Source organism: Podarcis tiliguerta, assembly GCF_965153285.1.
Source record: "Podarcis tiliguerta genome assembly, chromosome: 7".
NCBI classification, from domain to species: Eukaryota; Metazoa; Chordata; class Lepidosauria; order Squamata; family Lacertidae; genus Podarcis; species Podarcis tiliguerta.
Window position 1 is genome coordinate 42877238 of NC_139540.1, and position 27966 is coordinate 42905203.

The 27966-nt window shown below is 46.8% G+C and overlaps 1 protein-coding gene across 2 annotated transcripts; it reads left to right on the top strand.

The window, feature by feature from the left end:
* The first annotated feature begins 1943 nt into the window (after positions 1-1943).
* On the top strand, positions 1944-25023 carry AQP4 (aquaporin 4). Of its 2 annotated transcripts, none has more exons than XM_083451673.1 (6): positions 1944-2067; positions 6932-7346; positions 10390-10554; positions 12389-12469; positions 14181-15278; positions 21821-25023. In XM_083451673.1, the coding sequence occupies exons 1-5, from the start codon at positions 2033-2035 to the stop codon at positions 14457-14459; spliced, it is 975 nt and encodes a 324-aa protein (XP_083307799.1). In that variant the 5' UTR covers positions 1944-2032; the 3' UTR covers positions 14460-15278; positions 21821-25023. The 2 variants fall into 2 exon arrangements, with proteins under 2 accessions (XP_083307799.1, XP_083307800.1); XM_083451674.1 differs by lacking the exon at positions 1944-2067 and adding an exon at positions 2626-2970.
* Positions 25024-27966: the final 2943 nt, after the last annotated feature.

The following is a 27966-nucleotide window of genomic DNA, read 5'->3' on the forward strand; positions in this document are numbered from 1 at the left end:
AATTTATTTGATTGATTTCACACCTGCCTTTTACCATAAGGCTTAACTTCTGCACCTCAGTAGTGGATAATGTTTCTCTAGTGGAGGGCATTGTCCCTACTGCTTTTTTTAAAAAGCAATGATTAGATATATTTTAAAGAAAATCAAATTTTGATCTTGGATAACTATTGTTCAATTACTCAGGTTTCATTCCTGAGTATAATATTGGAAAATGTCATTTTGGATTATATTAATTGACTCAGCTCCAATCAGGTGTCTGGCCTGCCTTTTTTTTTATTTTATCCTGGTGGATGACTTATGCTCAGGGGCGGAGGAAGGGGGATGCGGTGGGTCGGGCTGCCCTGGGTGTCACCACTGAGGGGGATGACAAAATGCCAGGTGGCACTCACCACAGGCCTGGAGCGTGCCCGAGCCATGTGTCTCTCTTGGGAGAGACAGGGTGGCTTGGGAGCACTGCAGGCTCCGCGCTGTCCAAATGTTTGTCCGCTGCCTCCCCACCACCACCACCACCCCCGCTGTAGGGCGGCTGAGTGGGGGGAGACAGGCAGACTCCGGAGGCCCCCACGGTGCACCCTGCCCTATGGTGCCCGAGCAACTTCCTCCACCACTGCTGATGCTGGAATGGGAGTACAGTCCTATAAGTCAGCAGTGTAGAACATTTGGTCCACATGCCTGATTAGGCCCATTAAGGGTTCTAATTTGTCCCATTTTCCCCACACCATGTGACCTGTCCTACACTTGATGACAACAATAAGGGAATAATAAATAAATTAATAACCACAGGTTTAGGGCAGATAAACACATGGCTCCCTGCTAAAAGATCAGGTGCTGCCTGATCAGTTGATTGATGGTGCCTTGGTCTCTACAGTTTGATTTCAGGCCCATGGACAAAGGAAAACATCGTGGTGACACCAAGTGCTTGGTTCCACCCACTGGTCAAAATGGCCCATGGAAGTGCCGGGGGTGGGGTGGGGTGGGAGGAGGTCAGGATCAGACTTGCAGGCTGGGACCAATTCCTCACCCCTGAATTACCTTCTCATGGGCCTTGCAGCTCAGCATCACTGTAGTCATTGTTGCTCTGGTTACACCCAGAGTAAACTGTGGTGCAGTCTCTACAGGGATGCTGTGGAACACAGTTTGGAAACTTCCACTGGTGCTGAATATGGCAACCTGTCTATGCTTCCAGATGCTCAATTGTTGACCATTAAAAAAAGATGTTTCTTTAAATCTGCTGTTCATTGAATATTTTTGTAGGTCTAAAAGGGTGCAGAGGGCAAATTTGGAAATCTAAGGAACTGTTGTGGCCCCACAATATACCCAGTTGACCAAAGGAGCACTGATGCTGCTCAGAGCCCCATCCTGCAAACAACTGGGTGGGCAGCAAGGGGTGTGTGTCTAAGGGTGCTGTTAAGGATCCCCGATCTACACCAAGGATAGGCCACCCTTTTCTGTTGATGCCCACATTCCTTTTGGGGCACCTCTGCTGATGGTGGGTGAATCGAGAGTGAGAAAGATGTTCTGGATTAAAGGCTGCCCTCCTTCAATTTCCCCAGCGCTATCTGCAGCGAAGTCACCTCCACCAGCATTTATGCCTGGTTTCAAGGTTGTATTGATGAGCCGTCTAGAGGGGGCATTTAGCCCTGAAAGGCGGTGTAGAGAGTCCTGTAAACAAACAAACGACGTCGAGGAGGGCCTGATCTACATTTGCTGTGATGATGGTCAAAACTTGATTTCCTTCACGACCATGTGTATCCGATTCTGTTGCTGCTGCGTTTTGCTGCGCTTGGCGAGGCGGTCGCCGCGTGCCTCGAGCCGATCAGGTAAGGGAAAGTTATCTGCCGTTCAAATATAACTTCGCGACAACCTGCCATCTGCTCGGCCAGCCGCCCTCGGCTCCCCCAAACCCCACCAGGCCAGGCGCACAGTAATCCGACTCCCCAGAGCGCGCCGGGCGGCTTCCCTCCGCCTCCCTCGTCGCTCGCTCTCCAGCAACTCCGGCGCGTCTCTGCCAGGCGCACAAACCCGGGAAGGAATGAGCGACAGGAGCGCATCCGGAGGCTGCTGGGGGTGAGTCGTCAGGGCGCTGCAGCAAGGCGCGGTGGGGTGGGGTGGAGGGCGCCCCAAGGGCTGCTTCACGCCAAATGGCAGGGGAGGCGAGTGTGGGATTAAGGGGGGGGCGCAGGTGGGGAAGCCGAAAGAAGGGGGCGCGGGGCCGAAGGCAGGTGGCAGAGAGAGACACGCAGAGAGAGAAACGCAAAAAGTTTGGCTACTGTGCACCGCTCCAGACCTTGGAGTCCAATTCGCAAAAAAAAAACAACCCCCAAAACCAAAACAAAAACCGCCCAACTTTTAATAGCAATGCCTTGGAGTTAGACCACGGTTGGACGTGGGCTGCAGTTGAGATGCATGAAGACAGCAGCTACACACACATACGCGCACAAAAGGTGGTTTGGGGAGAGCTACTAAGAGGAAGAAGGGAAACAAGCCCCGCTTTGTTCCGGCGCGCCAAAAGAGCGAAGCAGGCCGTTTGGGGCTTTCCGTTTGCCAAAAGACAAGAGAGAGGCGAGCTTGAGATTTTCCTGGAACTTTTCGGCGGGTGGGGTGGGCAAACGGATTACGAGGAAGGGATGCGATCTGCAACAGCAACGACAACGCAAAGAGTCTTTGGCCAGGGCTCCGCGAGTGGCAGAAAGCGTGAAGGGGCTGGGAGAGTTGCGGCTGCTGCAGTAACAGCTGCTGCTTCGCGAGGAGGACGTCCAGCAGGCTGCCCGCTCGCCCCCTTGCCACTCGGAGGCCAGTGCCTGGGAGGCGGGGCGAAGCAGAGGCCGTCGCGAGAGTCCTCTGCCGCGCCGGCCCCTTCGGCAGCCTCGGCGGAGCTCGCTCCGTCGTTTCTCTCCTCCTCCCCTGCAACCCCACATGTCTCCCACCGGTGGCCTCCTGCGCCCGGATCGGCACCCTCCGCTCGCCGTTGTGAGTTTGGATTCTGGGTCGCTTCTCCCACCTTCTTTGTAGGCTCCTTTGGGATGAGCTCTGGGTTGATCAATATCTGCGACGATGTTTCGTTTGTTAGTTTGTTTGGTGCTTTTATCTTTGTTTTGGCAGCATGTATATTCCCTCTCCGCCAAACAAGCCGGCGAAGTTTCGTGAGAAAGCCCCACTTGCAAGTCTCCCCTGTTTGCAATATATACAAGGTTTGCTGCTTGCGCGTACGCTCTCGCGCGCTTGGACCCATAACTGTCTAAGCCTGAAACGTTAAACCTAGGCGATCGGCGTCCCCGGAAAGGTCAAGGGCAGTCCCCGTCTTTTTCACCTATTTGGAAAGAATCCTAAAAATATACCGTTGCCAGCAGTTTGTGCTTACTCCGCGAGGTGGCGGCTGGGTCAGGGCAGAGAGGGAGGCCAAGGGACCCGCGACTGCAACTCTCAGGTTTGCGTTCCAGAGGACTCCAGGCGCGGGACCCGAAGGTAAAAAGTTGCGTCTTCCAAATTCTTTTCCCACCTCCAATTTCAAACCCTTTTGGACGCCAGCACGGGCTTGACCCTCGGCATTTGCTGAGGTTTCGAAACCCTGAACGTTTGGCACAAGTAAGGGAGGGGGGAAGGATTCCATTCTCGTGCTTGCAAAGATAATATTTGGCTTGTTCTCTTTCGTCCCTCCCCCTCCTACTGGGTTGCTAAGTGGCGCTCAGGGGGAAAAAGATGCAGGCAGGCACACACGCACTCCAGACCGCTGTGCTCTCAGAACTTGCAACCAGGCACAGTTGCTGCCAGGAATGTCTCTCTCTGTGTGTTCATAGTTAGAATTCTCCTCTTCGAGGAAGCATGAACCTGCAGAGGGTGTCATGTCTGTAAGATTGCAACTGGCAACTTGGAGTGGATCTGGCCTCCACAATGGGAATGGCTTGGAAAAGAGGGCCATTAAGGTAGGGAAAGGGAAGGCCTTTCTTAGCCCTCTTCCTTCTGGCTAAACTTTAGGAAAAACTTTCTGGTGGAAAGAGCTATTGGACTGTGGAACTGACTTCCTCCGAAGGTAGTGGACTCTCATTCATTGGAGGTTTTGAACAGAGGTTGGGTGGCTGTGATTTCTGCATTGCACCAGTTCAACTAGATGACCCTTAGTTTCCTTCCAACCCTTCTATGGTTCCATGACTCCTAGTGCCACTGTTGGGTGCAGGTGTTAGAAACTCAGGTTCAGATCTCTGCTCAGTTGTAAAAGTCTGGAGATGATGGAGAATTTGTTGTTTTATTTAGTTGAAAGCTTAACTTTTTGTGGGACCTGCTTCCGTTTACTGTCCAGATCAAAAGTTAGTTTATTGTAATGGCCAACTTGTACAGTTAATTTGGCAGGTATCTGAAGTTGTCATGTCATAGCTGGCATGTGATGGATAGTGTAGCAGTAATTATATAACAAATATGATGTATGCTGTTTATAAGAAGGTATAAAAGCTGTGTAAAACCTGTGGTCATTACAGTACCTTTCACTTATGGGACTGTCCTTTACTGCAGTAAAGTTAATAAAGAAGGGTATCATCTTGCTTAAATATGGGTTGTGTTTTTATTCAATAAATTCCCTACCTGGGGATGAACAGTAATGCTCATGAGTAAATGTCCCAGCAAGATAGAATCCTATAGAAGTTTTGCAAAAGTATCTGTAGAGTTCATTGGTTTCCAGTATTTTGAGTATATGATGGCAGTATTAGGATTGCCAACTGTTTAAAAGGCAAAGGGCTCATTTAAAAGTTGTACAGCACACAGAAATTCATGAGGTGAAGCTTTTCCCATCACTTCATCTTTGTACCAGGAAAAGTTTCACCTGCTTGATTTCTGCCTTTCAAGAAGCTCTTAAATGACATGAGGAATCCAGCAAAAGTGAAAGTGATCAACCTTATAAGGTGCTTCCAACTGGTTTTTACATCATGCATCCCACTATATTCTTTTAGTTGGAACTGAGGTTGCTTTTATAAAATCAAAGCTGAGTTAGTGGAATTCCAACAAAGTGTATAAAATGTATAATTCAGAAAAAGATGGTATATCAATCTCTGGAATAAATAAACTTTATTTTGTGAAAGCATAATGTAAAATACAGCGGTGGATAGCTTCTATTTTGATAATGTTGGTTTCTCATAGAACCATGCCAACAGCTGGAAAGAGAAACTCAAGTATGTGACATGATTTTCTTACTTTGGCAGCAGATAATTGGCAGGGTTGAGTCTAGTAGGTCAGGCAGGGGAGGATGAAGGCAGGCAGTGAGAGCAGCCAGGAAGAGCAGAGGCATGGAAGTTTAGGCTGAGGAAGCAGAAGAGCCTGTATAGCAGTAATCCTAGTTGCTGCACCATCATACCCTAACTGCAAGTGGAAGTCCATAGGGCACAATAGACATCTGTAGGTGGCTTAATTAACTACGTAGCATCAAGCTGGAGTTTCAGGACCTTGGATAGCTCTAATAGTTTTACCAAGGTCTGGAGCTCAAATGAAACCTGTATCAGCCTTTGGACACCCTATCCTTTCCATGCTCTGCACCATTCTTGAAGAGTAGAGTGCCTTAAAGTGGTAGTTCTCTGGCCTAGAACCCTGTTGCCTATCAGTCATCTCATGTCTTCTGCATTGCCTGGATTGTGGAGCAAGGACTGGGAAATGTGAAGTCCCTGCTATAAAGGGAATCTGTCTCCAGGGGTGCTGTCTTGCTATCTCTGGGGGTTCCAGTTTAGGGAGCTCTTGCTGACTTGGCTCTGGTTTGGTTCAAGACTTGTACGGCTTACATTGCTGGCCTTCATGATGTAGCTGGTTCCACTTCTGTTTTACAGCTCAGGGTCAGGGCATTCTCAAGCAAAGTCCTGGCCTTATGAATTTACACTATACAGTGGGGGATATTGCTTCCAAACTGTTCAACCCTTTGGCAGTAACAACCTTGGTTGGCTCCTTGAGATTGTACAGAGATTGTGAAGCCAGAGGCCCTGGGTTCATGTATTTAACTTGCCTATTTGACCAACTAATATATCTGATGCGTGGTGCAATCAAGAAAGTACTGCAGCTGTGCTGCACACAGACTCAAATAACAATTTTAAGGTGTCTTTGGATGTTACAGGGAAGAGAGCAGGGAAGGGGAAATGAAAATGACTCATTCTTCCAAAGGTATCCATCAAAAGTGGAGATTGTGCATCTTCTCCCATAGTGATGTGAGGGCATAGTTCAGATAAATGACTGGTTACCATACAATCTCCTGTTGGGAAGATTGTATGGGACGATGGCCAAATCATATAAATGGTGGTGTATATCCCCCTTCTAAAGAGTCCAGGATTGTGGGGGAAGATGTATTTCCTATACTCTCTCCTTGCCCCCCCTCACTCAAAAAAGGAGGGAGAAAGCAGTCTGAGCTGATTCCAGGATTGGGGGTGGGTCACCTTTACTAAATCCCCTTCACTTGAAGGCATAGAAAACAAGAATTCTCTCATGCCACTTCTAATTTTTTGGGGTGCTCCATGCAGTTTGACAATGCTGTGCTGTTGGAGAAGTTTCAGGAACCTGGACCTTACCACCTTTGAGAAAGTTCTGGGACATGGTGCACACACTACTCCTAAATGCAGTTTGTGGGTAGCAAGTAGGATTCATTCATCACCTCTTACTCAGTGCTTGATAATTCTGGCATAGCAGAGAGCAGCATCAGATCTGAGAAATCCCAGATATCCTCCCATGGTCATAGCCTCAGCCATGTACAGTATGTAAATGTAGGAAATAACAGTGAGAAATAGGGGAGGCATGTGGTAAATGGAAGTGGGAAGTGGGCACCCTTCCTTCACCCCACTCTTAGCTAGTTATGAATAAATGTTAGCCCCACCTAGTCTGTGACCTTCTGCAGATGATTATGAGTATTTAGAGCCAACCTTGAAGTTACTGGGTCAGCTTCTGATGTTGCTTTGTTTTCCTTTTTCAGTAAGTGCAGACGTCTGTGTAAGTGCGAAGCCATCATGGTGGCATTTAAAGGCATCTGGACTCAGCCTTTCTGGAAAGCTGTTTCTGCAGAATTTTTGGCCATGCTCATTTTTGTCCTCCTCAGCCTTGGCTCTACAATCAACTGGGGTGGAACCGAAAACCCTCTGCCTGTCGACATGGTCCTCATTTCTCTCTGCTTTGGACTCAGCATTGCAACAATGGTGCAATGCATTGGACACATCAGTGGTGGCCATATTAACCCTGCTGTGACTGTTGCAATGGTCTGCACTCGGAAGATCAGCCTTGCCAAGTCAGTCTTCTATATTGCAGCCCAATGCCTGGGTGCCATCGCAGGGGCGGGAATTCTCTACCTTGTCACCCCCCAGCGTGTGGTGGGCGGCTTGGGAATTACCAAGGTAGGGTAGAGGACTTGGGAGTTCTTATGAAACATAATAAAATGGAACCTGAACCATACAGCACGTTTCCAATTTAAATTCAGGAAGATGCATATTTTTGCTCACTGTTGATTTCCCTACATATTATAGGTGGGTAGATAATATGTATTAGCTATGGTCAAGTATTAGGTATGGTGGAACAGTTATCTATTGAGCATTAGAATGATGCAATGTGGAGTCTAACGTATCAGTTATTGTGACTGAGAGAACATGATGCATTAATTAAACTTTAATCAAAGACTGCAACTGAATTTTATTTTATTTTTTGGCTGATGAAACTTCAAACAGCTATTGCTTCAGCCAGTTTGCAAAGCAAACCATCATTCTTGCCAATATAGTTTCAACTTTGAATTATATTTACACTGGCACAAATGCTCGTTCGCATTAAAATGTATCACTTCTGCTTTATCTTGCTTCCACCAGGCTCTTTATATTAACCTTACGCATGGAAATATTCACACTTGAGTATAGATTTGTCAGAAGAGCAGCATGGATATAAACTGAAAGACTAATACCATGTAAATGTGCTCTAAAGTCCTTATTTATATGAACAAAGGAGAAATATGTGGCCAAGGTTAAACAATCTGCAAGAAGATGTTTTGAGAGTGTGCCTTCACTTTTGGAATGGCTTCTCGTGTGATTCACACTGCTATCTTTTAATAAAAAGGGTGATCTCTTGATAGTCATCCTGTGGTGGAGACTGAAATGGAACCCATTTCCATGAAAGAGTTTAGCATATGCTTGGCAAACTGTTTTTCAAAAATCTTGATAGGCAGGCTGCCAAGGGCTTCATGAATCCATTCATAAGAACAGATTCCATGTAGCTCTCCATAATTAAGTGAATGCTAAAAATCTATTTCATGAGAGCAGGGTTGGTGGGGAGGCAGCTTGTGTAAGCTTTTAGTGAAGAGTAGGTGGTATTTATTCTTTAACTCAAAATAACAGCGAAATTTTATGTAAATGCCTTTGATTTATCCTACTGACAGCCTTTTCTTTATACCCAGCAATTGTTCTGTAATAGATATTTTCTTTTTTAAACTTTTAGAAATGATTTAATACCAGGTACATAGCAGCCAGGTGTGAAATGCAATCTTAAGATGAAAACATGGGAGTGTCGAAATCTATGTCATTATTATAGTGACTGATAATGCCATATATTTAAGATGACACACTTCTTTATAATAGACTGTGCCTTAAATTCTAGTTTCATTCTCCACTAATAAAGAATCCCATCAGTTAGCCTCACTGAAGGAAATTAAAATGCACTTGGGCTGCATGCTGCCTACTTTTAATTGAAACTGAAATTAATTGAGTTAGAGCTAATTAATGGATTTATAATAGAACACTAAACTACTGTCCTCCTAAGGAAAAAAGAAGCCTTTCATTTCTTAAGTATATCATGTGAACATCTAATGGAAAAACCAGCGCTCTATCCTTATATGCTCTATATGCATATAGCAGACTGCATCTTGTGCTAGGCCAAATCTTGTATGTTTCTGCCATATATGACAGTGACTAAACACCCAATTCTGTGGCTTGCTGCAGCAGCACAGAATTGCTTGTGTCGGAACGTGAAGAACTATGTCACTTTGACATTTGAAAAATGGACACCACATTATTACCACAGCTCAGTGGCGTAGCGTGGGTTGTCAGCACCTGGGGCAAGGCAAGTAATTTGCGCCCCCCCCCGCTGCACTGTCCCTCCCCCAGATAGTCCCTCGCTCTCTCTCCGCACCGCACCGCACGCCTGGCACCCTCCCCTCCACAGTGGGCGGCGACCTGGCGGCTCGGATCGGATTCGCACAGCCAGCACTGCAGTGAGAGAGAGTGAGTGAGCCAGGTAGGGGCAGAGAGCTGCGAGTGCGAGTGCGCCCCCCCCCCCAGATGTTGTGCCCAGTGCGGCCAGCCCCCCTGCACCCCCCACGCTACGCCACTGCCACAGCTACACGATGTTGCTGTCAGAGCTGCAAAAAAACCAGACTCACAGGGAGGTAAAATAGTGTCACTCATGCCAGAGCATGGTCAACCCAGAGATCACCCAGCCTGTCCTGTATCCAGTCCTGAATCAATTCAGGGATGGGACTGTGTTTAATTAAGGTGTTTTTAAAAAACAAACAACAACTCTTATTAAACTTACAGCCAGGAGCACAGAGGAAGAGGCACTGTGTTGCCTTCCCCTCACACACACTGAGAACAAGAGAGTTAAAGTCCCCACTGGCATACCTCCCTGCCCGGCCTTGCAGCCTATTCTTAAGACCCCATTGCTATAGCAACCTCCCAGGCCTTCCTCTGCTACAATGGCACCCAGCTTGCTTCTCCCATCACTGCTGGTCTCTGCAGCAGTGGTAGTAGACCTGGGCAGTCACTGTGGCAACCGGGCCTGGTGGTGATGGGATTCTGCAGGGCACTCCTTCACAAGAACCTTCCCTGACAGGAAGAAACTCTGTAAACTCAGTAAAGAAACTCTGCCATCCTGCAGTACTGCTCAGGATTAAGGATTGTGGAGGACTATGTGGGGTGCTGCTTTGCAAACCCTTTCCCAACTCGACCTAGGCCCAAATCCCCCCAAATCAACCCAATTAGTCTCAGGATTACACCAATTTGGTCCAGAGCCCTGTTCAGCACCACCACATGGTCTACCCTTTAAGGAAACCCCCAGAACCTTCAATAAGCAGTGCCTCCCAGCACTATCATAGTCAGTGGCACACGGCTGTTATTTCAATGACTTTAAATTAATCCATTATTATCATCATCAACAACATTATTTATTCAATTTCTTACCTATTGTTCACCAGGGCAGCTTACAGCAATATAAAAATACAACAGTAAAATTAGTTAAAACAATCTTCTCCCCCCTTTTCCTTTTCTTAACTTCACAACAGACACATCCGATTTGAAACGGCTTTAATTAGTGGAGAGGAAATTATATTTTCCTGATGTAAGAAAAGTAGTTTACACTTTTTCTGTGCTTCCTGAAACTCCAGTGTGTTTCCTTTATTTCTAGGTACATGATGACCTTTCCGCTGGCCATGGACTAGTGGTGGAGCTGATAATTACGTTCCAGCTGGTCCTTACTATTTTTGCCAGCTGTGATTCTAAGCGAAGTGATGTCACGGGTTCAGTGGCACTGGCAATTGGACTTTCTGTTGCGATCGGACACCTGTTTGCTGTAAGTTGCCGGCCTCTTCCATGAGCTGTGCTAGGTAGCTAACAGTAAAGTGCATGTCATTACAATGCTTTATGAATCTTACTCCAAAAACCCACTGTTGGCTCAAGTAAATTTGATGTAATGCCTGTATATCCCCAAGTACCTTTCGACTAACTTGCTCCAAATGCTCCAAAACATTGACTCCCTGCTTTGAAATGATATTATTGTATATGTGAAATAGGAATAATCCTCGTTTGTCTCACAGGAGACACAAATAAGGTGTGATAGAAATATTCCTGAAGCAAACATATAAAGTCAGCGTACCTAGACATCTTGTTGGGACCCTTTCAGATTGGTGCTTTATTGTGGATGCATTCTGTGACATGTTTGTAACATTATAATAGTGGTGGATTTATTCTGCTTTAGTCTGTTCTGCTTTAATCTGTTCTGCAATGCTTCCCCAATGCTACCACATTATTGCCTTCCAGGGGGCCTATAGAGCTACAAAACCAGGACAAAAATAAACCAGAATGTTTTTGGTATAAAAAGTAACAGGATTTCAGCACAAAATTAAGGAATATGGATGGCTTGGAAATGAAGCTGAGTGCAATAGCACAGTTGGGTTAGAGCAGGGGTAGTCAACCTGGTCCCTACCGCCCACTAGTGGGCGTTTCAGGATTCTAGGTGGGCAGTAGGGGGTTCTACAGCAGAAGTTGAATTCACCTTCCATTGAGCACTGGTGGGTAGTAAGGAAATTTTACCATCAAGAAAGATGCATTAGTGGGTGGTAGGTATAAAAAGTCTGACTATCCCTGGAGTGTGGTGCTGATAACGCCAAGGTTGCAGGTTTGATCCCCATATGGGACAGCTGCATATTCCTGCATCACAAGGGTTTGGACTACATAGTCCTAGATAGTCCTTTCCGAATCTACAATGCTATGATTCTATGACCACCCCAAAACCTTTTCAGGAACAAAAAGTATGGAAAACAAGGTCATGTGTGACCATCTCAATAACATCAAGAGCACAAATGACCATGAATGTGCAATTAAAAGGGCATTTGGAGGAACCCTAGGTTGCTTATAGAATTTTAATTTTTATTTTATTTTTTGATAACAAATGTCTAACACATTTAGTAAATAATTAAATAGTAAATAATCAAATAACAGTGTGTACATATAGATGTTTGGTAGGCATAATTGTTTGACACCCACACTGTACACATTTGCTCTACATTTTGAAAAGTGTTATATAAATCTCGGCCCACCGGCACATTTTGTTTTTTGAGTGAGTGCCATGCGTACTCCTCCAGTCACTTCTACCAACCCCAGATTACCCTCCCCCACTATGCTGAGAGAAAGAGGGCAAGGGTGCACACACATACTTCTCTTTTCCAAGAGATCTGGGTAAAAGTCAGATCTGGCAGAATTAATCTGAGCTTTGAAAAGCACATAGAGATGAAGAAGAAAGTTGGAAAGAGTGTCCATATTCCATGAAGTATGAATAGTCCAGAGGGATGCTCACAGTCCTGGAAAGCATCTCCTAACAGTCCTGTATCCTGGTTCCCATTGCTGCCTCTGGCTCATCGCTTCTGGACTGGAATGAATCTTGAGGATAGACTTCAGCAACTGGAGGTCCATGGGCTAGAACTGGCCCACTGAGAAATGTTTCCTATCCCCATTAGCTGCCAACCAGGTGGGGGAAAGAATGCAGAGAAAGTGGCATTAGTGACTTAGGCAATAGATCTAGAGCAATGCCAGTCATAAACTGGTTCCATCACAAGATCATTAAAACATCTGGATGTCTGATGGTTGTATAATAATGATTAACAGTCTTTCTTTTAAATATCTTGCAGATTAACTACACAGGTGCCAGCATGAACCCTGCTAGGTCATTTGGACCTGCAGTTATCATGGGGAAATGGGAAAACCACTGGGTAAGTGAATATACCTGGATACTTCTCATTCACTCATGCATGATTTAGCAATGGCCACCAACCTACTGGTTTAGGATTAGACAAATTTGTGGAGGACAAGGCTCATCTATGGCTTCCTCTACCATCAATAGCAGTATTATTACCATCATGTATTTTATTTATTTTTAAAAAAAATTATACTACTTGATTGTAAAAGAACAACAACCCACATGTTCCAAGATGAGTCAAAGTGAGACATTACCTATATTAAGTTTGATTCTGTATTGAAACAGAATCAATGCAATCTATAAGAACTTGTACTTAAACAGGATGCTCCTACAAATGTCAGTTGTCTCCTGTAACTAACTGATCTAATTAGATAGATTTCAGAAGGTTCTGCTGGAATGCCATCGTAGAACCTTAGCTGTGTCTTCATGAGTGTATGTTTCTAGGCTTGCTTTGAATTGCTCACCAGATTTCCTTTCTTAGTGTTAGGAAACCGCTGAGATATGCTGGCAACATAAGTGCCAGTTGAAATAAATTAAAAAATTGTCCAGTAGCACCTTAGAGACCAACTAAGTTTATTCTGGGTATAAGCTTTCATGTGCATGCTTATACCCAGAACAAACTTAGCTGGTCTCTAAGGTGCCACTGGACAATATTTTAATTTATTTCAACTGTGTCAGACCAACACGGCTACCTACCTGAATCTAAGTACCAGTTGTTTGACTTCAGGTGTTTGTATTGTTGTGAGTTTGGGGGGGTGGGTAGGCTGTATGCCTGAGTCACTTCCAACAACGATCCACTTTCTTGAATAGGCAGACAAGTTTCTTGGTAATCATCCACTAAGTATGGGTTGTTAAGATAACAAAGGAAGTGGCTCCATGGCAGAGAGTAGATGGATGGGCCTCACTGCCTCAACTGTTAGTTAGTTAGAAAGACAAAGGCCTGAGGCATGTGAGCTTGAAGCTTGAAGCAGGAAGAAGTTGGCTGGGAAGCCTCAGAGACAGAGCCATGCCTGATTTCTGCTGTAATCCAAGGCTGTGGTTATTTGGAGAAGAAAGAGCCAGTTGGGTGTTAATGCTGTGAACCCCTCCATCATAGGCTAAGGTTGTATATATGTGTAAATAAACTGTATATCCTAAAGACACCACAGTCTCCGCTGTCCCTCATTCCAAGGAAACCAAACCCTGGGTAAGTGCCTGGAACTGCTGGAATCTCACACCACTCAGCAGTTGGGGTGGCGTGCAACAGTGTGTTGTATTGATTTAGTTTCATCCAAAGCTTTTTTAAGCTGATTGATTCATGAACAAAGGCATTGCTGATACAATGACAAAGCATCATCCAATCAGAATTCAAGAGAATACTAGCTATTCTTCAGTCAGCCTAATTAAGGTTCTTGGGTGTGAGTTTATCATTCTGTGTCTGTATGTGCTCCTATGCCTATAAAAGACACAGCATTCCAGGTATTTATAAAACATCTGTTCATGTGGCTTGGCTGAACACATGTGTTCACATACTGTGCCAGCAAAGCCTCTGATGTGCCATTTACACATCCAAGCCCTGCTAAACTGGGTAGGTTGTTAAGATCTCCTGTAGCACCAAATAAGAGAAGCACCAACTATGCTAACCTCGGTAACATCCAACTTCCTTATTGGACTCTTGACATTTCTTTGAAACGTTACTCCCAATCCATGCTTAATGTATGTTTCTTTCTCCCTGTTTTGTACAGATATATTGGGTGGGACCAATTATAGGAGCAGTTCTTGCAGGCGCCCTTTATGAATATGTCTACTGTCCCGATGCTGAATTCAAACAGCGGCTCAAAGAAGCGTTTACTAAAACAAGCCAGCAGTCCAAAGGGAAATACATAGAAGTTGAAGACACCAGGAGCCAGGTGGAGACAGATGACTTGCTTCTGAAGCCTGGAATGGTCCACGTCATTGATCTTGAGAGGGGTGATGATAAGAGGGGTAGAGACCCAACCAATGAGGTGCTATCATCTGTATGACTAGCAAGGAGCACTGAAAGCAGGGAACAGTCTACTAGCAGGCCCACAGATAGCCTTCCACCCATAAAAGAGACAGATTTGTTGTAAATTAGCCACCTGCGACATCATAAAATTGTAGGAAAATGGCAGCAGTGAATTAGCTGTTTAATCAGACCAGACTCCCATTCTGTTGACATGGTAGCAGCTAACTATGTTGAGGGATCCTCATAGATTATTCCAAATTCATAAATGTCCTTTTGGCAATAGCCATAAGGGAATCCTTTTATTCCCTCTCTGCTTTCTGAGTGAATTTTGAAAGAGGCATTGGTTTTAACGCAAGCAGTTATGAGCAAATAGCAATCTTCGTCAATCAGATTGACAGATGAAACTTATCAAAAGATGCCTATAGACACAGAAAGAAGTGTCTATCAGATTGTTCTTCTGACACTTAATTGGCTGTTGTCAATCCTGATTAGAATTTTAATGACAAAGTCTATGGCAGGTTCAGTGAAAGCAGAGCCAACATGCAGGATACAACAAATGCTTGCAAAAGCCTCATTCCTCCCTTTCTTTTAGACCTCCTGTTATTTTTAATTCTTCCATGCTACATTTGGGAGAAGACATTTAAACAAAACAAAACAAAAAAACAAGAATTGCCATTTGCCATTTTATATCTACTACATATTCATACATTTTATACTTCCACAAAAAAGGAAGTCCTCTCCTTTTGACTCATACTCTTTAAAATGTCCCCCACATTGAGTTGTCCTTCCACAAAAATGTTCTCATGACATACTATTGCTGGAACTGTTGAAGACATACAATGAACAAAATAAGTCCGTATTTGTCAGAGCTGGCTCCGGGTCCCAGCTCACCAAGGACCAACGCTAGCCGGTAGTACAGTATCAAAGTCTTTATTGAAGAATAGTCTCCATTTACAAATCTCAGCGTCCCAGCTCTACGTCTGAGCTTTAGACCGGCGAAGCTCTATCTGGATCTCCGCCCCCTGTGCACCAGCTTAAAACTCTAATCTTACTCCACCTCCTCCTTCTCTCTCTCTTCCTCTGGGTCTTACTACCCCCCGGGGTCTCTTCCCTCCTGGACTCTTCTGACGCAGAGCTGGACCCCTCTGACTCCTCCCCCTCTCTTCGGCGTGCTTTAGGACCTGGCTCCCTACCCGGGCTGCCCACCTTGCCGCCCTCCTGTACATTTGAACTTGGCGCGCGCGCGCGTTTAACTTTCCTGATGACCGTTTCCTCGCTCCCTGACGAGGGTGTGGCCACTCCTGCTTCACGCTCTCCCTCTGCCTGCGCGCTCCCTGATCCCGATGCCTTGGACTCCTCCCCCCTACTGCACTCTGGGGGGGAAGCTGGTCCGGATTTCCAGCTGTTACTCTCTGAGTCCCCTCTGGCCCCTTCTTCCCGAGGTGTCCCCCTTGCCCTGACCATGGGGGCCCCTTTCTGTGAATCCTCCGAGTCACTGGAGAGACTCAGAGACCTCGGACTACTGTCGCCGCTGACATTTCCTTCCGACTCCTCCCCCTCGCTCTCCGTTTCTTCCCTCTCCTGTGACTCTGCTCCTGAACCCCTGACATCCATCCCCCCCTCGAAGCCCCCCCTTCCCCCCTCCCCTTCCTCCGGCGGGGGTGCTGGGTGCTCCGTCGTTGTGGGGGTGAATGGTGGATACAGTTCGTCCCCCGTGGCGTGCATCCAGTTAGAGAAATCCGGCTCGTCCTCCATGTCTTCGCCGACCTCGTTCTCCTCTGCTTCCATCTCCGTGCCGCCATGCTCGAACCCAACGTCCTCCCCCATCACGTCCATGTCCCTCTCACCCTCGTTCCCCTCTGGGTCCGTTCCCTGCCAAGGGCCCCTCAGCCACCTCTCCTCTCCTCGATTGTCCCACCAAAACGAGCGGTCTGAGGCAAACCCCGAGGGCGAGCCCTCCGGTGAACGTGTTTCTAATGCTGGTTCTTCGTCCGATGTGAATCCCTGGAACGTGCTGGTAGAAAGCGTGGGTGTGAAAAGCCAGTCGTCGAAATACTCGGCTGGCATGGGCCTGTGTGGGAACAAGGCATGAAACTCCTCTTTGAGGAGAGGCTCGTCCAGGGCATAGTCCGGCACCCAACTGTTGGCGCTGGCCGGGGTACCTTCCCTTGCGAGAAAATATTCTACTCCCTCCTCCCCCCATCTCGAGTCCAAAATCTCTGTGACCTGGTTGATGGGTTCTCTTCTTGGCGACTCCCTCCTTGGGGGGGCCTCCCTATACGGGTCTGGTGCCGTGCCCTGCGCCTGAAATCGGTGAGGTGCTTTGTAGGGCGTGAGCACCGACCTATGGAATACTGGGTGCATTCTGGATCCTTCCGGAAGTGTCAACCGGAAGGCCACCGGATTGATCTGTGCTTCAACTCGGTAAGGTCCTAGTTGCTTATGTCCGAGTTTCTTCTTAGCTAAGGATCTTGTCGGCACTGCGTGGGCCGCTAACCACACCCAGTCTCCCACCTGTATGTCTTCACCAACCCTCCTGTGCTTGTCAGCCTGCAGTTTGTATGCGTGCTTTGCCAGCTCTAACTGCCTCCTAAGCTGCTCGTGGACTTCCTGCAATTCCGCCGCCAAGACTTCCGCTGCCTGTGGCTCCCCCTCCCCCAGTTTCTCTAATCCCGGGAAGGTTCTGGGATGCCTCCCGTTGTTGGCGAAGAACGGCGTCACCCCTGTGGACACGTGCTTCGTGTTGTTGTAAGCGAACTCAGCGAGCGGCAGGTAGTCCACCCATGTCGTCGGCTGTTGATTTGCATAGCATCTCAGGTACTGCTGCATGATGGCGTTGACGCGCTCCGCTTGTCCGTTGGTCTGCGGGTGTCTCGCCGACGCTAGGTTGATCTTGACGTTCAGGAAACCCATCAGCTTCTGCCAGAAGCTCGAAATGAACTGGCGCCCCCTGTCGGACAAGATAGACCGTGGCAGTCCGTGCACCCTGAAGACGTGGTCTATGAACAGTTTGGCGGTCTGTTCTGCCGTGGCCACCTTCGCGCACGGAATGAAGTGGGCCATTTTAGTGAACATGTCCACCACCACTAGCACTGCCGTTTTACCCCTCGAGCTGGGTAAATCCGTGACAAAGTCCAGTGCCACCCTCTCCCACGGTTCGCTCGGGGTCTGCAGCGGTTCGAGCAGTCCTGCCGGAGGTTTGTGCACTGACTTGGCCCTTTGGCAAGTGTCGCACCTCGAGACGTACTCCGCGACTTCCCCCCTCATCTTGGGCCACCAGAAATCTCTGGCAACGAGTTCCGCCGTCTTCTCCTTGCCGAAGTGCCCGGCGGTTGGCGCGTCGTGCAACTGCTGCAGTACTTTCGCGCGGAGCTCATCTCCCGGTACATAGAGTGCTCCTCTGCGGATGAGCAATCCGTCCCTTATTTGGAACTCGTCGTTTTTCACCGTGCCCTTGCGCACCTCCTCCATCTTGGCTAGAGCGAAGGAGTCCTCCTGCAGTGCTCGACGGACCGCTTCCAGGTCCACGGTTGCGGAAGCGCACGCCCACGCTTTCTGGGCGAAAATGTGCTTGGCCGCTGCTGGCGCCGCTTCTTCGAGGTATTGCGGCTTTCTGGACAGTGCATCTGCCATGATGTTGTTGTCGCCTGGGATGTATTCTATCCTGAAGTCGAAATCCGCAAAGAACTCCGCCCATCTGATGTGCCGCTGGTTCAGGAACCTTGCCGTGCGCCAGTACTCCAAGTTCTTATGATCCGTGCGAACCTGCACAGTGTGTTTGGCCCCGATGAGGAAGTGCCGCCACGCCTTGAATGCTGCATGAATGGCCAGCAACTCCCTGTCCCAGATGGTGTAGTTCTGCTCTGACTTGCTGAGCTTCCTAGAGTAGAAGGCACACGGTCTCCAGTCCCCATGCGGGTCCTCCTGCAACAGTACGGCGCCCACGGCTCTGTCTGAGGCGTCCGTCTCAACCCTCAGCGGTTTGCTGGGATTCACATGCAGTAGCTGCCCTTCGGACGAGAAGAGACGCTTGAGGTTCTGGAAGGACTGCTCCGCTTGCTCCGTCCAGATGAACTTCTTCTTCTTGGAGCTGAGCGTGTCGGTAATGGCCGCTGTCTGCATCGCGAACCCCTTGATGAATTTGCGGTAAAAGTTGGCGAACCCCACAAACCGCTGGACCTCCTTCCGATTGCGCGGGCTCTTCCAATCCAACACCGCGCGAACCTTGGCGCTGTCCATGGCGAGCCCCTTGTCCGACAGCTTGTAGCCCAGGAAATCCACCTCCTTCCTGTCGAACTGGCACTTCTCCAGCTTTGCGTACAGCCGATGCTCCTGCAGTCGCTGCAGAACCTCCTTGACGTCCCCCTCGTGGGTCTCCTCAGATTCTGAGAATATCAGGATGTCGTCCAAGAAGCAGACGCATTTCTTGTAGAGAAGACCCGCCAGGACGTGATGCATGAACGCTTGAAAACAGTGGGCGCCATTTTGTAAACCGAAGGGCATAACTCTATATTCATATGTGCCCAGGGGCGTGAACATGGCAGTCTTCCACTCGTCCCCCTCCCGTATGCGGATCAGGTTGTACGCCCCTCTCAGATCCAACTTTGTAAAAACGCGTCCTTTCCTCACCGTTGCAAGCAGGTCATCTATTTTGGGCATTGGAAAGGCTGTGGGCTTGGTCTTTGAATTTAAGAGCCTGAAATCCACTACAAGTCTTTTTTGGGGCGTGTCCTTTTTCTTCACAAAGAATACAGGACTGCCCCCCGCTGCTTTCGACTCCCGGATGAAACCGCGCTTTAAGTTGAGGTCTATGAACTCCTTGAGCTCCTGCAGCTCGTCTTCAGACATGGAATACAGTTTCCCGGCTGGCAGCGTCGCCCCTGGCAGGAGGTCAATCTGGCAGTCATAGGGCCTGTGGGGAGGCAGCTTGTCTGCTTCCTTCTCGCAGAAAACCTCCAAAAACGCTGCGTACTTGCGTGGCACTGCTTGCAGCGTGCTCAATTGTAGCTGCGTGTCTTCCCCTCCTTCTTCTTGGCTACGAAGAATGCAATGTTCCGCGCAATAGGAGGAACCGAAGGTCAATTGGCGTTGGTACCACGCCAATGCTGGACTGTGCCTGTGCAGCCAACTCATGCCCAAGACTACCGGCGTGCCTGACAGTTTGGTGACGTTGAAGCTGATGACCTCTTGGTGATTTCCAATCCGCATCACCATTGGTTGCGTTTGTTGCACCACTTGCCCCCCTAGCAAGTCCCTGCCATCCACTGTGACAACCTTCAGGGGCAGTGTGGCTGGCAGCAGTGGTATATTGTGCTGCTGAATAAAATCCAGTCCTATAAAGTCGGCGTTGCTGCCGGAGTCAATGGTGATCGGCACTTCCAGAGTGCTTCCGTTGGGCAGTTGGAGAGACGCTGTAAGCTGCACCACTGGTTTGGGTGGGAGGGGGTCTGTGGGCTGCAAAATCCCTGGGGATTGTTTCATTGATTTGTCTGGCTGGACCCCAGTACCTCTTCCTCCAGCCAGACTCTGTCGTTTCCCTGCTGCGTTGCTTCTGTCACTGTTGCTGATGCTGCAGTGTGCTTGTGGAGCCTCTGGGGACACTCTTTCGCCATGTGTTGAGCACTGTCGCAGATGTAGCACTTCCTGTTCCCTCTAGGAGGCTTCGTCTTGACTGCTCCCGGCATCAGGGCTCTGGTAGCTGACTGAGCCCTGGCACCTCCGAGCTCCATCGGTTCCTCTCCCCCTCCCTGCGAGGGCGTGGACTGCGCACGCGCTGCTTCTTTGGGATAGAAGGGAGGTGCTCTGGCTGGTGCCCTTCCCCAACGTCCTTCTTCTCTGTTGCAAGGACGTTCCTCCAGATGCACCCCGATCTCCAGAGCCCTCTGGACCACTTCCTGGGTGCTCCTTGGCCTCTCCCCCCTTCCAATCTCGGCTTTTACTTCTGTATTCAAGCCCTCCCAAAAGAGATCTCTCACTGGCGCAGAAGCTTTGTCCCATCCCAGTGCATGAACCAGTGCGAAGAAACGCGTATGGTACTGACGCACGCTGGCTTTGCCTTGCTTAAGTCCATGTATGTCTCTCCTGGCAATATCAACGTCTATCTTTGATAAAAAACACGAGTCCATAGCTTTAATGAAAGCCTTCGCGTCTTGGAGCGCCGGATCATTGTCCCTCCATAAATTTCTCAGCCACGTTTTGGCTTCACCATGCAAATGGGATAGGATAAACCCCACTTTCTCTCTTTCATCTCTAAAGTCTTTGTCAAGCAGATCCAGCGCAAACAACAGGTCTGCTCTAAAGTTGGGGTACTGCTGTAAACTCCCGTCAAAATGGGATACAAGGCTGCCTCCCCTCTTTCCCAATCCAATGCCCTCTGCTTTGGATCCAGGTGGCCCCTGTTTGGAAATCACGTCCAATCTTACTTGGAGATCCCGGTAGGCGCTACTCATTTCCTCCTCTCTTTTTCTGGATGCAATTACCTCCGTGCTGAGTCGTGTCACAGCTTCTTGCAGGGCGGATATCTGCTCTTCCGTCGTCATCTTGCCTGAGTTCTGTGAGCTCTTGAAGCACCCCTCCTCTGCCCTCGCTGCGTCAACTCACGTGGCGAGGTTCTTGGTGCCAAAACTTTAAGAAAGGAGATAGAGCTTACTGTCAGAGCTGGCTCCGGGTCCCAGCTCACCAAGGACCAACGCTAGCCGGTAGTACAGTATCAAAGTCTTTATTGAAGAATAGTCTCCATTTACAAATCTCAGCGTCCCAGCTCTACGTCTGAGCTTTAGACCGGCGAAGCTCTATCTGGATCTCCGCCCCCTGTGCACCAGCTTAAAACTCTAATCTTACTCCACCTCCTCCTTCTCTCTCTCTTCCTCTGGGTCTTACTACCCCCCGGGGTCTCTTCCCTCCTGGACTCTTCTGACGCAGAGCTGGACCCCTCTGACTCCTCCCCCTCTCTTCGGCGTGCTTTAGGACCTGGCTCCCTACCCGGGCTGCCCACCTTGCCGCCCTCCTGTACATTTGAACTTGGCGCGCGCGCGCGTTTAACTTTCCTGATGACCGTTTCCTCGCTCCCTGACGAGGGTGTGGCCACTCCTGCTTCACGCTCTCCCTCTGCCTGCGCGCTCCCTGATCCCGATGCCTTGGACTCCTCCCCCCTACTGCACTCTGGGGGGGAAGCTGGTCCGGATTTCCAGCTGTTACTCTCTGAGTCCCCTCTGGCCCCTTCTTCCCGAGGTGTCCCCCTTGCCCTGACCATGGGGGCCCCTTTCTGTGAATCCTCCGAGTCACTGGAGAGACTCAGAGACCTCGGACTACTGTCGCCGCTGACATTTCCTTCCGACTCCTCCCCCTCGCTCTCCGTTTCTTCCCTCTCCTGTGACTCTGCTCCTGAACCCCTGACAGTATTATACGCCATCTTGCAATGTGTGCATTCAAGCCAAAGTTAAGCCCTGTGAATTCCAGATACTTTTACCAGGAGGCATTTATACACAGCTTAACTTTCCCAGTGACATCAGTGGGACTTAACAGTGGTTAACTTTGGGTGGATCATGTCAAATAAAAATACACAGGTATCAAAAAGAAGTTGAAGGCTGTTCTGTTTTCAGTGCACTTATTCAAACAAATAAAATGTTACTGTGCCAATTTTATATAACTGAAATGTTAAAATTGTGTAACTATTTTGCTCACAATGTGATTTTTTTTTAAAAAAAAAAAAGCATAACAAGCAGGCTTTTCATAATTATTTAAAATACTGCTGGGAAATGCTTTGGTGACTGATGCTTTGCTTTGAATACTCTGTCGCTAAAAAGATTTGTTTTAGAGCTGCGTCAAACACAATGCATTTCCTATATAAACAGCTCTACATCCAGGCAAACTGCATGTAGATTTTCACGTGTGACAGTCGCAGACATGTCTGTTCTACTGCTTGCACTCAGTGTACATAGGCCAGAAAGCCATTGTCAACGGAGATGTGTGCAATTGTTGCATGATCTCCATGCAGTTATAATATCAATGAAACAGTTAAATAGCAACTGTGAATTTTCAATGCATCAAGAAGCCAGAGCATGGAATAGCTTGCAACTTTGTGTGATGTTTGTGCTGCTGTTGTGATGTTTGAGTTTGCCTTTTATAAACTTCAAATGCTTTTGGTCAAAAAGGAGTAACGTTTACACTTTCTCTGAATGTAGCCAGAACTGAAATTTGCTATAGCTGAGGTTCTTTGTATGGAACTCATCCATTCCTATTAAGGTTTTTGGTGGTGAAATGTGGCAAATGTACAGAACCACCCTGAGAACACCTGGTCTTGTAGAAAAAGGACACTATACTAGTGGTGAATATTTCTAAATAGGGAGAAGTACATAGATAATCTTATGCACAAGAAACACGACGTGATAAGAGAAATATACACTTCTTCCTCCATAGAAGAAGCAACACCCATCTAACAAAATTGCCCAGTGTGAAGCACAAAAAAGGAAAGAACTGAGAGTATAGCAAAGCCAAAACAAAGAAATCCAACTAGGGCTACAATCCTAAGCAAACCAAGTTACTTCCTAAGGAGTAAGCCCTGTTGTGTTTAGTGGAACTTCTGAGTAAAAAGACATCATATTGTGCAGTAAAATTCACCAGGTCTGCCAAAGCGAGACCATATGAAGAAAGATACTAATGCCCTGATGGGTGCTGCTGCACTCAGATCCCTCTTGATGGCTTCCCATAGGCATCTAAACAGTCTGGTGAGAGCAGGATGCTGGACCACATGGGTCATTGGCCTGATCCGGCAGACTCTTCTTTTGTTCTTAGAAAATAAACTGCTGTGTATTTTGTAAGCATTGCAAGCCATTTGATGGTCATAAGGCAGCGTACAATTAAGTTTACACGTGAATAGATGCGGCAATGAATCATTACCCCAATCAAGATGTCCATGTGTGCCCTAACGCACACCTAGAGCTGTTCCGTTCATCTGTGGTGCAGCACCTCAGCAAACAGAAAGAGATGTGCACGGAACTCTCAATGAAAATGTCTAGGGAAGTTCTGTGGACATCATTAGAGCTCATTACTCAAGAGCAAATTACTGGTTCAAGATCAAGTGTCTTGTGATTTTGACATAGAACGTTTTTCCTTATCTTGTTCAAGAAAGAGATCAAAACAATACCTTTTTAGTCACCATTTCCAGGTGGAATCTCTGTAAATCTCAAAGTTTACAATAACTCTCTTGCCAATGCTCAATATGTGAACCCTCGGTGTCTTTCACAACCTTAAAAGTCAGAAAGATTCCTCAGCCAATGTAATATAGAATCCTGGAAGTAGATACAGAATTTTCATTTCACTAGTGATGTGAACTTCACAAGTGTCCTTGGTTGTATTTCTCAACATGTTTTGCACTGGTGTAACAGTTACTCTTTGGTTATACACTGAAGCTCCACTTCATAAATATATGGCTGTATTTTCCCTCCTAAGCCTTTTTGCTTTAAATTTGTATTTTGGTAATGTTTCATCAATGCATGTTTATAATTTACATTTTGTTAACTCACTGACTGTGATACACTTAGAGGCTATTTCAGTGGCTTATTAAGATGTCTTACAAACTGATGTAACATGTGAGTCTCATATTTGAGATAGTGTTGTTGCCATGTTGTTCATAGCAAGCACTAGATGCAAAGCAAATCATTTAGAGACTGCTACAGCTTCACATACCCTCGCCAACAGAAAGACCTGATAGTTTATCCCACTTTGTTTACCATACCAGGCCAGCATGAAGTTGTAGAAATTATTCTGAAAGAGATGCTTTATACTAGCAGCTGCCTTTCTCCTAGCTTTTCTGCCTTAAAATAAAAAAATCCTCCAAAAATCTTTGAAATTCGGATGCTGAAAGTACCCTAAGAACTTTGTTGTGTGTGGGGGAAAGAATAAATTGTGTATAGTTGTACACAGTTTCTAGTGTGGTACTGGCAGAAATGGCAGCATGAACATCACCTTTGTAATGGTCTTGTTTTTATTTCTTGCCGTTCATATACAGCAATTCCCCTCAAAGTTAATTGCCATAATCATTTGCATATGTTTCAGTTGAAATGTTTGGTACAAAAGGCGGCAATTTTACTTGGAATGTTATCTGTTTGGAGAAAGCATGCCAATTTCCTTTGCTAGTTTTGGGAGCATGTGGATTAAGTAGGAGGAGCATTGTCTTCTGCTTCTCACTCGTGTCCCTCCGCAACTGAAGAGTCAAAAGAATCTTCATCATGAATGTGGAAAGCTGTAATAAATAAAATGAGATGTCACAAAATATTTCATTCTGAAATCTCAGGTGCATATCCAGAATCCAATTTATAAAAGCCTATTAAGAGGATAATCTATCACCTGTAGGACCAATGATAAAGGCTAAACTAGTAAACATACTAAACATATGGCCATTAAAAAAAATTATTACAAGTTCATTCAACCTTATCAGGAGTGAAGTGATAATAGTATTATAAATCAAAATGTGTAACATTTGGAATAATCTACTTAAGATGTCCTACTGTCAACAATAGAGTTTTATCTTGTTCCTCTTCTCTTCTGCTGTATTCTTTATGGTTATGTCTTGTAAATAAACTATTGTCTGTTTTGATTCATCCCTGCATTTTCTTCTTGAAATGCATTTAAAATGTTATAAAGACGTCAGATATGAACACTGACAATTAGGTGTCATGATGAATAAATGTCATTTTGATAAGGAATGAATAGTTGCAGGTTGTGGGTTGGAATAATATTCCAAAGGGCTTTTTGATGGATACTTTAGGCTCTTTAAGGCAGGGATGGGTGAACCTCAGGCCTGGGGATTGTGTGTTGCCTTCGGAGCCTCTCTAGCCCTCAAAACTCTTTGCTCACAGTTTCACACTCTGAGTGTGCCTGGCTGGAATGTGCCCTTGGACTCTGATAATGCCCCTTGATTGTCTAGAGAGGATACATAGGGTTGTGTGGGTATGTGTAGAAACTGACCTGCTGTACAAAGGTAAAATTTACATTTTCCAATGAGGGAAGTCAGACCTCTGATTGCCAAGTGAGTTGTTTGGGCACTAGGGGAGGGATTGTCCCTCTGGAGATGGTAGTTTGTCCGCCATTGGTCCCCACCATGCACTCAGCTCTACCTGTGGCTCCTAGAAGCAGTCAGCAGCCACACCCCGGGAAATAGCTTCGACTGGCTGGCTAAACCAGGTGAGGGTAGATGATGGGTCTCAACCCTTTGGTGATAGTCGGTGTAGTCCAAAATATCTGGAGTGCACCAGATAGATAAATGTTGAATTAAGGTATGCTAGGAAGACCACTCTTCTCTGCCATAAACTTGCTACCTACCATTTTACTGAGTTGACCCTGCATTATTGTATTTTGAGTGCACAATTTCTTCCATGTCATCTCGGGGATCATTTCAAGTCTGCTTTCGATACTATCCTTCCTATTGCAGTTGTCCACAAGGAAGGTTATCCACTCCCCAAATATTTATTTGCCTTTTCATTGTGCCTTCTCAAACTCTACAGTGGTCTTCGATCTGTTGCACAGCTAAGCTCAGTTAATACCTCAGAGAAATCAGTGGGATTTGTAGGTCCTTAATTCTACTGTGTTACCACCTGCATCTCTTGGGGGTACATGAATTTGTTGAATGTTTAAATATTGTACCATTGTTGTACATATAAGGCATGTGCCCCCTTTTCTCTTTATGCTTCAGTGAAGTCCAGCTATTCTGTGCATGTTATGTGAACTGCTATTTGTCAAAAGGGTCACTTTTGTTAATCTGTGGAGGTGAGGCTTACTCAAGGTTCATTTGGTTTTCTCAAAAATCCTTTGTTAATTCAGATCATAAGTCTACTCTGCTCTATCCAGGATTTGCATCATTTCCAGTCTTGTGACCTTGGAGATGCTTAACTGAGGACTCTCTGTATATGGATGAGAAAGTGCTCATCTGAGTGGTGAATTAGATGTTACAGCAACAACATCAGATCATGCCTTATTCCAAGAAATCAAATTGAGGCTTTATGTGTATGCTGTTCATGCCCCTGTTTTTAAAGGTTAAGATACAATGATTGTGATCATTATAATACTGGGTCGCTGGGCAGGTTTCAGCAATTTAAAAATGCAATATTAAAAAACCATTTAAAACAAATTACAGGCAACCCCTTATTTACATGGGGCTTGCATTCCAGGTCATTGTGTTCTTGCGTGAAATCGCGTGCCATTGTAACACCCCATTCCATCCTGTTTCATTCCTGCTCTGCTCTGCCCTGCTCCCGCCCCGCCCATTTAATGACATATTTTATTATGTTTCTGGGTTTGGCACTGTGAGTGTGTGTGTGTGTGATCATGCACATATCAATCCAGTGGCGTAGCGTGGGGGGTGCAGGGGGGGCCAGCAGCACCGGGCACAACATCTGGGGGTTAGGGTTAGGGGGCGCAAATCCACGGGTTAGGGGGTGCAAATCTACGGGCTAGGGGGTGCAAATTACTTGCCTTGCCCCAGGTGCTGACAACCCACTGTACCCACTGCTACACCACTGTATCAATCACTCCTAAAATGGGGGGTTACCTGTATATCTGAGATGTCAAAATCCCAGATAAAGAGGTGTGTCTTCAACATATGGTGGAAACTGCACAGTGAAATTGCCAGACACACTTCTGTTGGAAGGGAATTCCACAATTTAGGGGCTGCCACAGAAAATGTCCTCTCCCAGGCTGCCACTCCCCGAACCTCTGAGGGTGGTGGAATTACCAAGAGGGGCCCCCTCTGTTGGTCTTAACACCTGAGAGTCGGCCTGTAGGAAAGGAAGTTGTTTTTCATATAGTCGGGGCCTAAGTCATTTAGGGCTTAAGCACTAGGTGAGCAGCTTAAACTGGACCCAGAAACAAACTGGCCTTCAGTACAACTGCTTTAAAACAGGAGTTATATGAGTTGTAAATGAAACCCCAGCCAGTAATCTAGCTGCTGCATTTTGGACCAATTGAAGTTTCCAAGTCCTCTCTGAGGGCAGTATATAGTGCATTGGAGTAATGCAGCCTGGAAGAACTTGGAATATGTAACACAACTTTCTTTTCAGAATTCAGCTTCACTTTAATAACCCACATCCCTCCCACCACTGCCTCCAAACACCAGTTTAGCACCAGCCCTTGATCTAAAAATGGAGGCATGCTCCCTGGGCACCAAACAGCACCCTATCCTGAGACTGGAAAAAATGGTTCTTCTTATATATTCCTTGGCAAGTTGTTTATTTTGTGCAAGTAAATTCTAGCTAGCATAAAATCCTAACAGCATCAATGACAAGGAAACACATTTTTCATATATGTCAACAAGGCATAGCTCTCATTCCCTGCAGAAGCTGGCCTTGAACTTGGATGGAATCATCTGTTCCCAAAGGGTGAACCTTTTGTATGGAGAAAAGACAGGAAAACACTAAGTTGCCACAAGAAACAACAAACTTCTCTTGGCAACTCTTTAGGGGCCAACTGGAAAGTGGGAGGGAAAAGGGCATTTCATGGTGTGGTAAGTTGTCCCTGTAAACTTCTCAGCACATGCCCAGGGACAACAC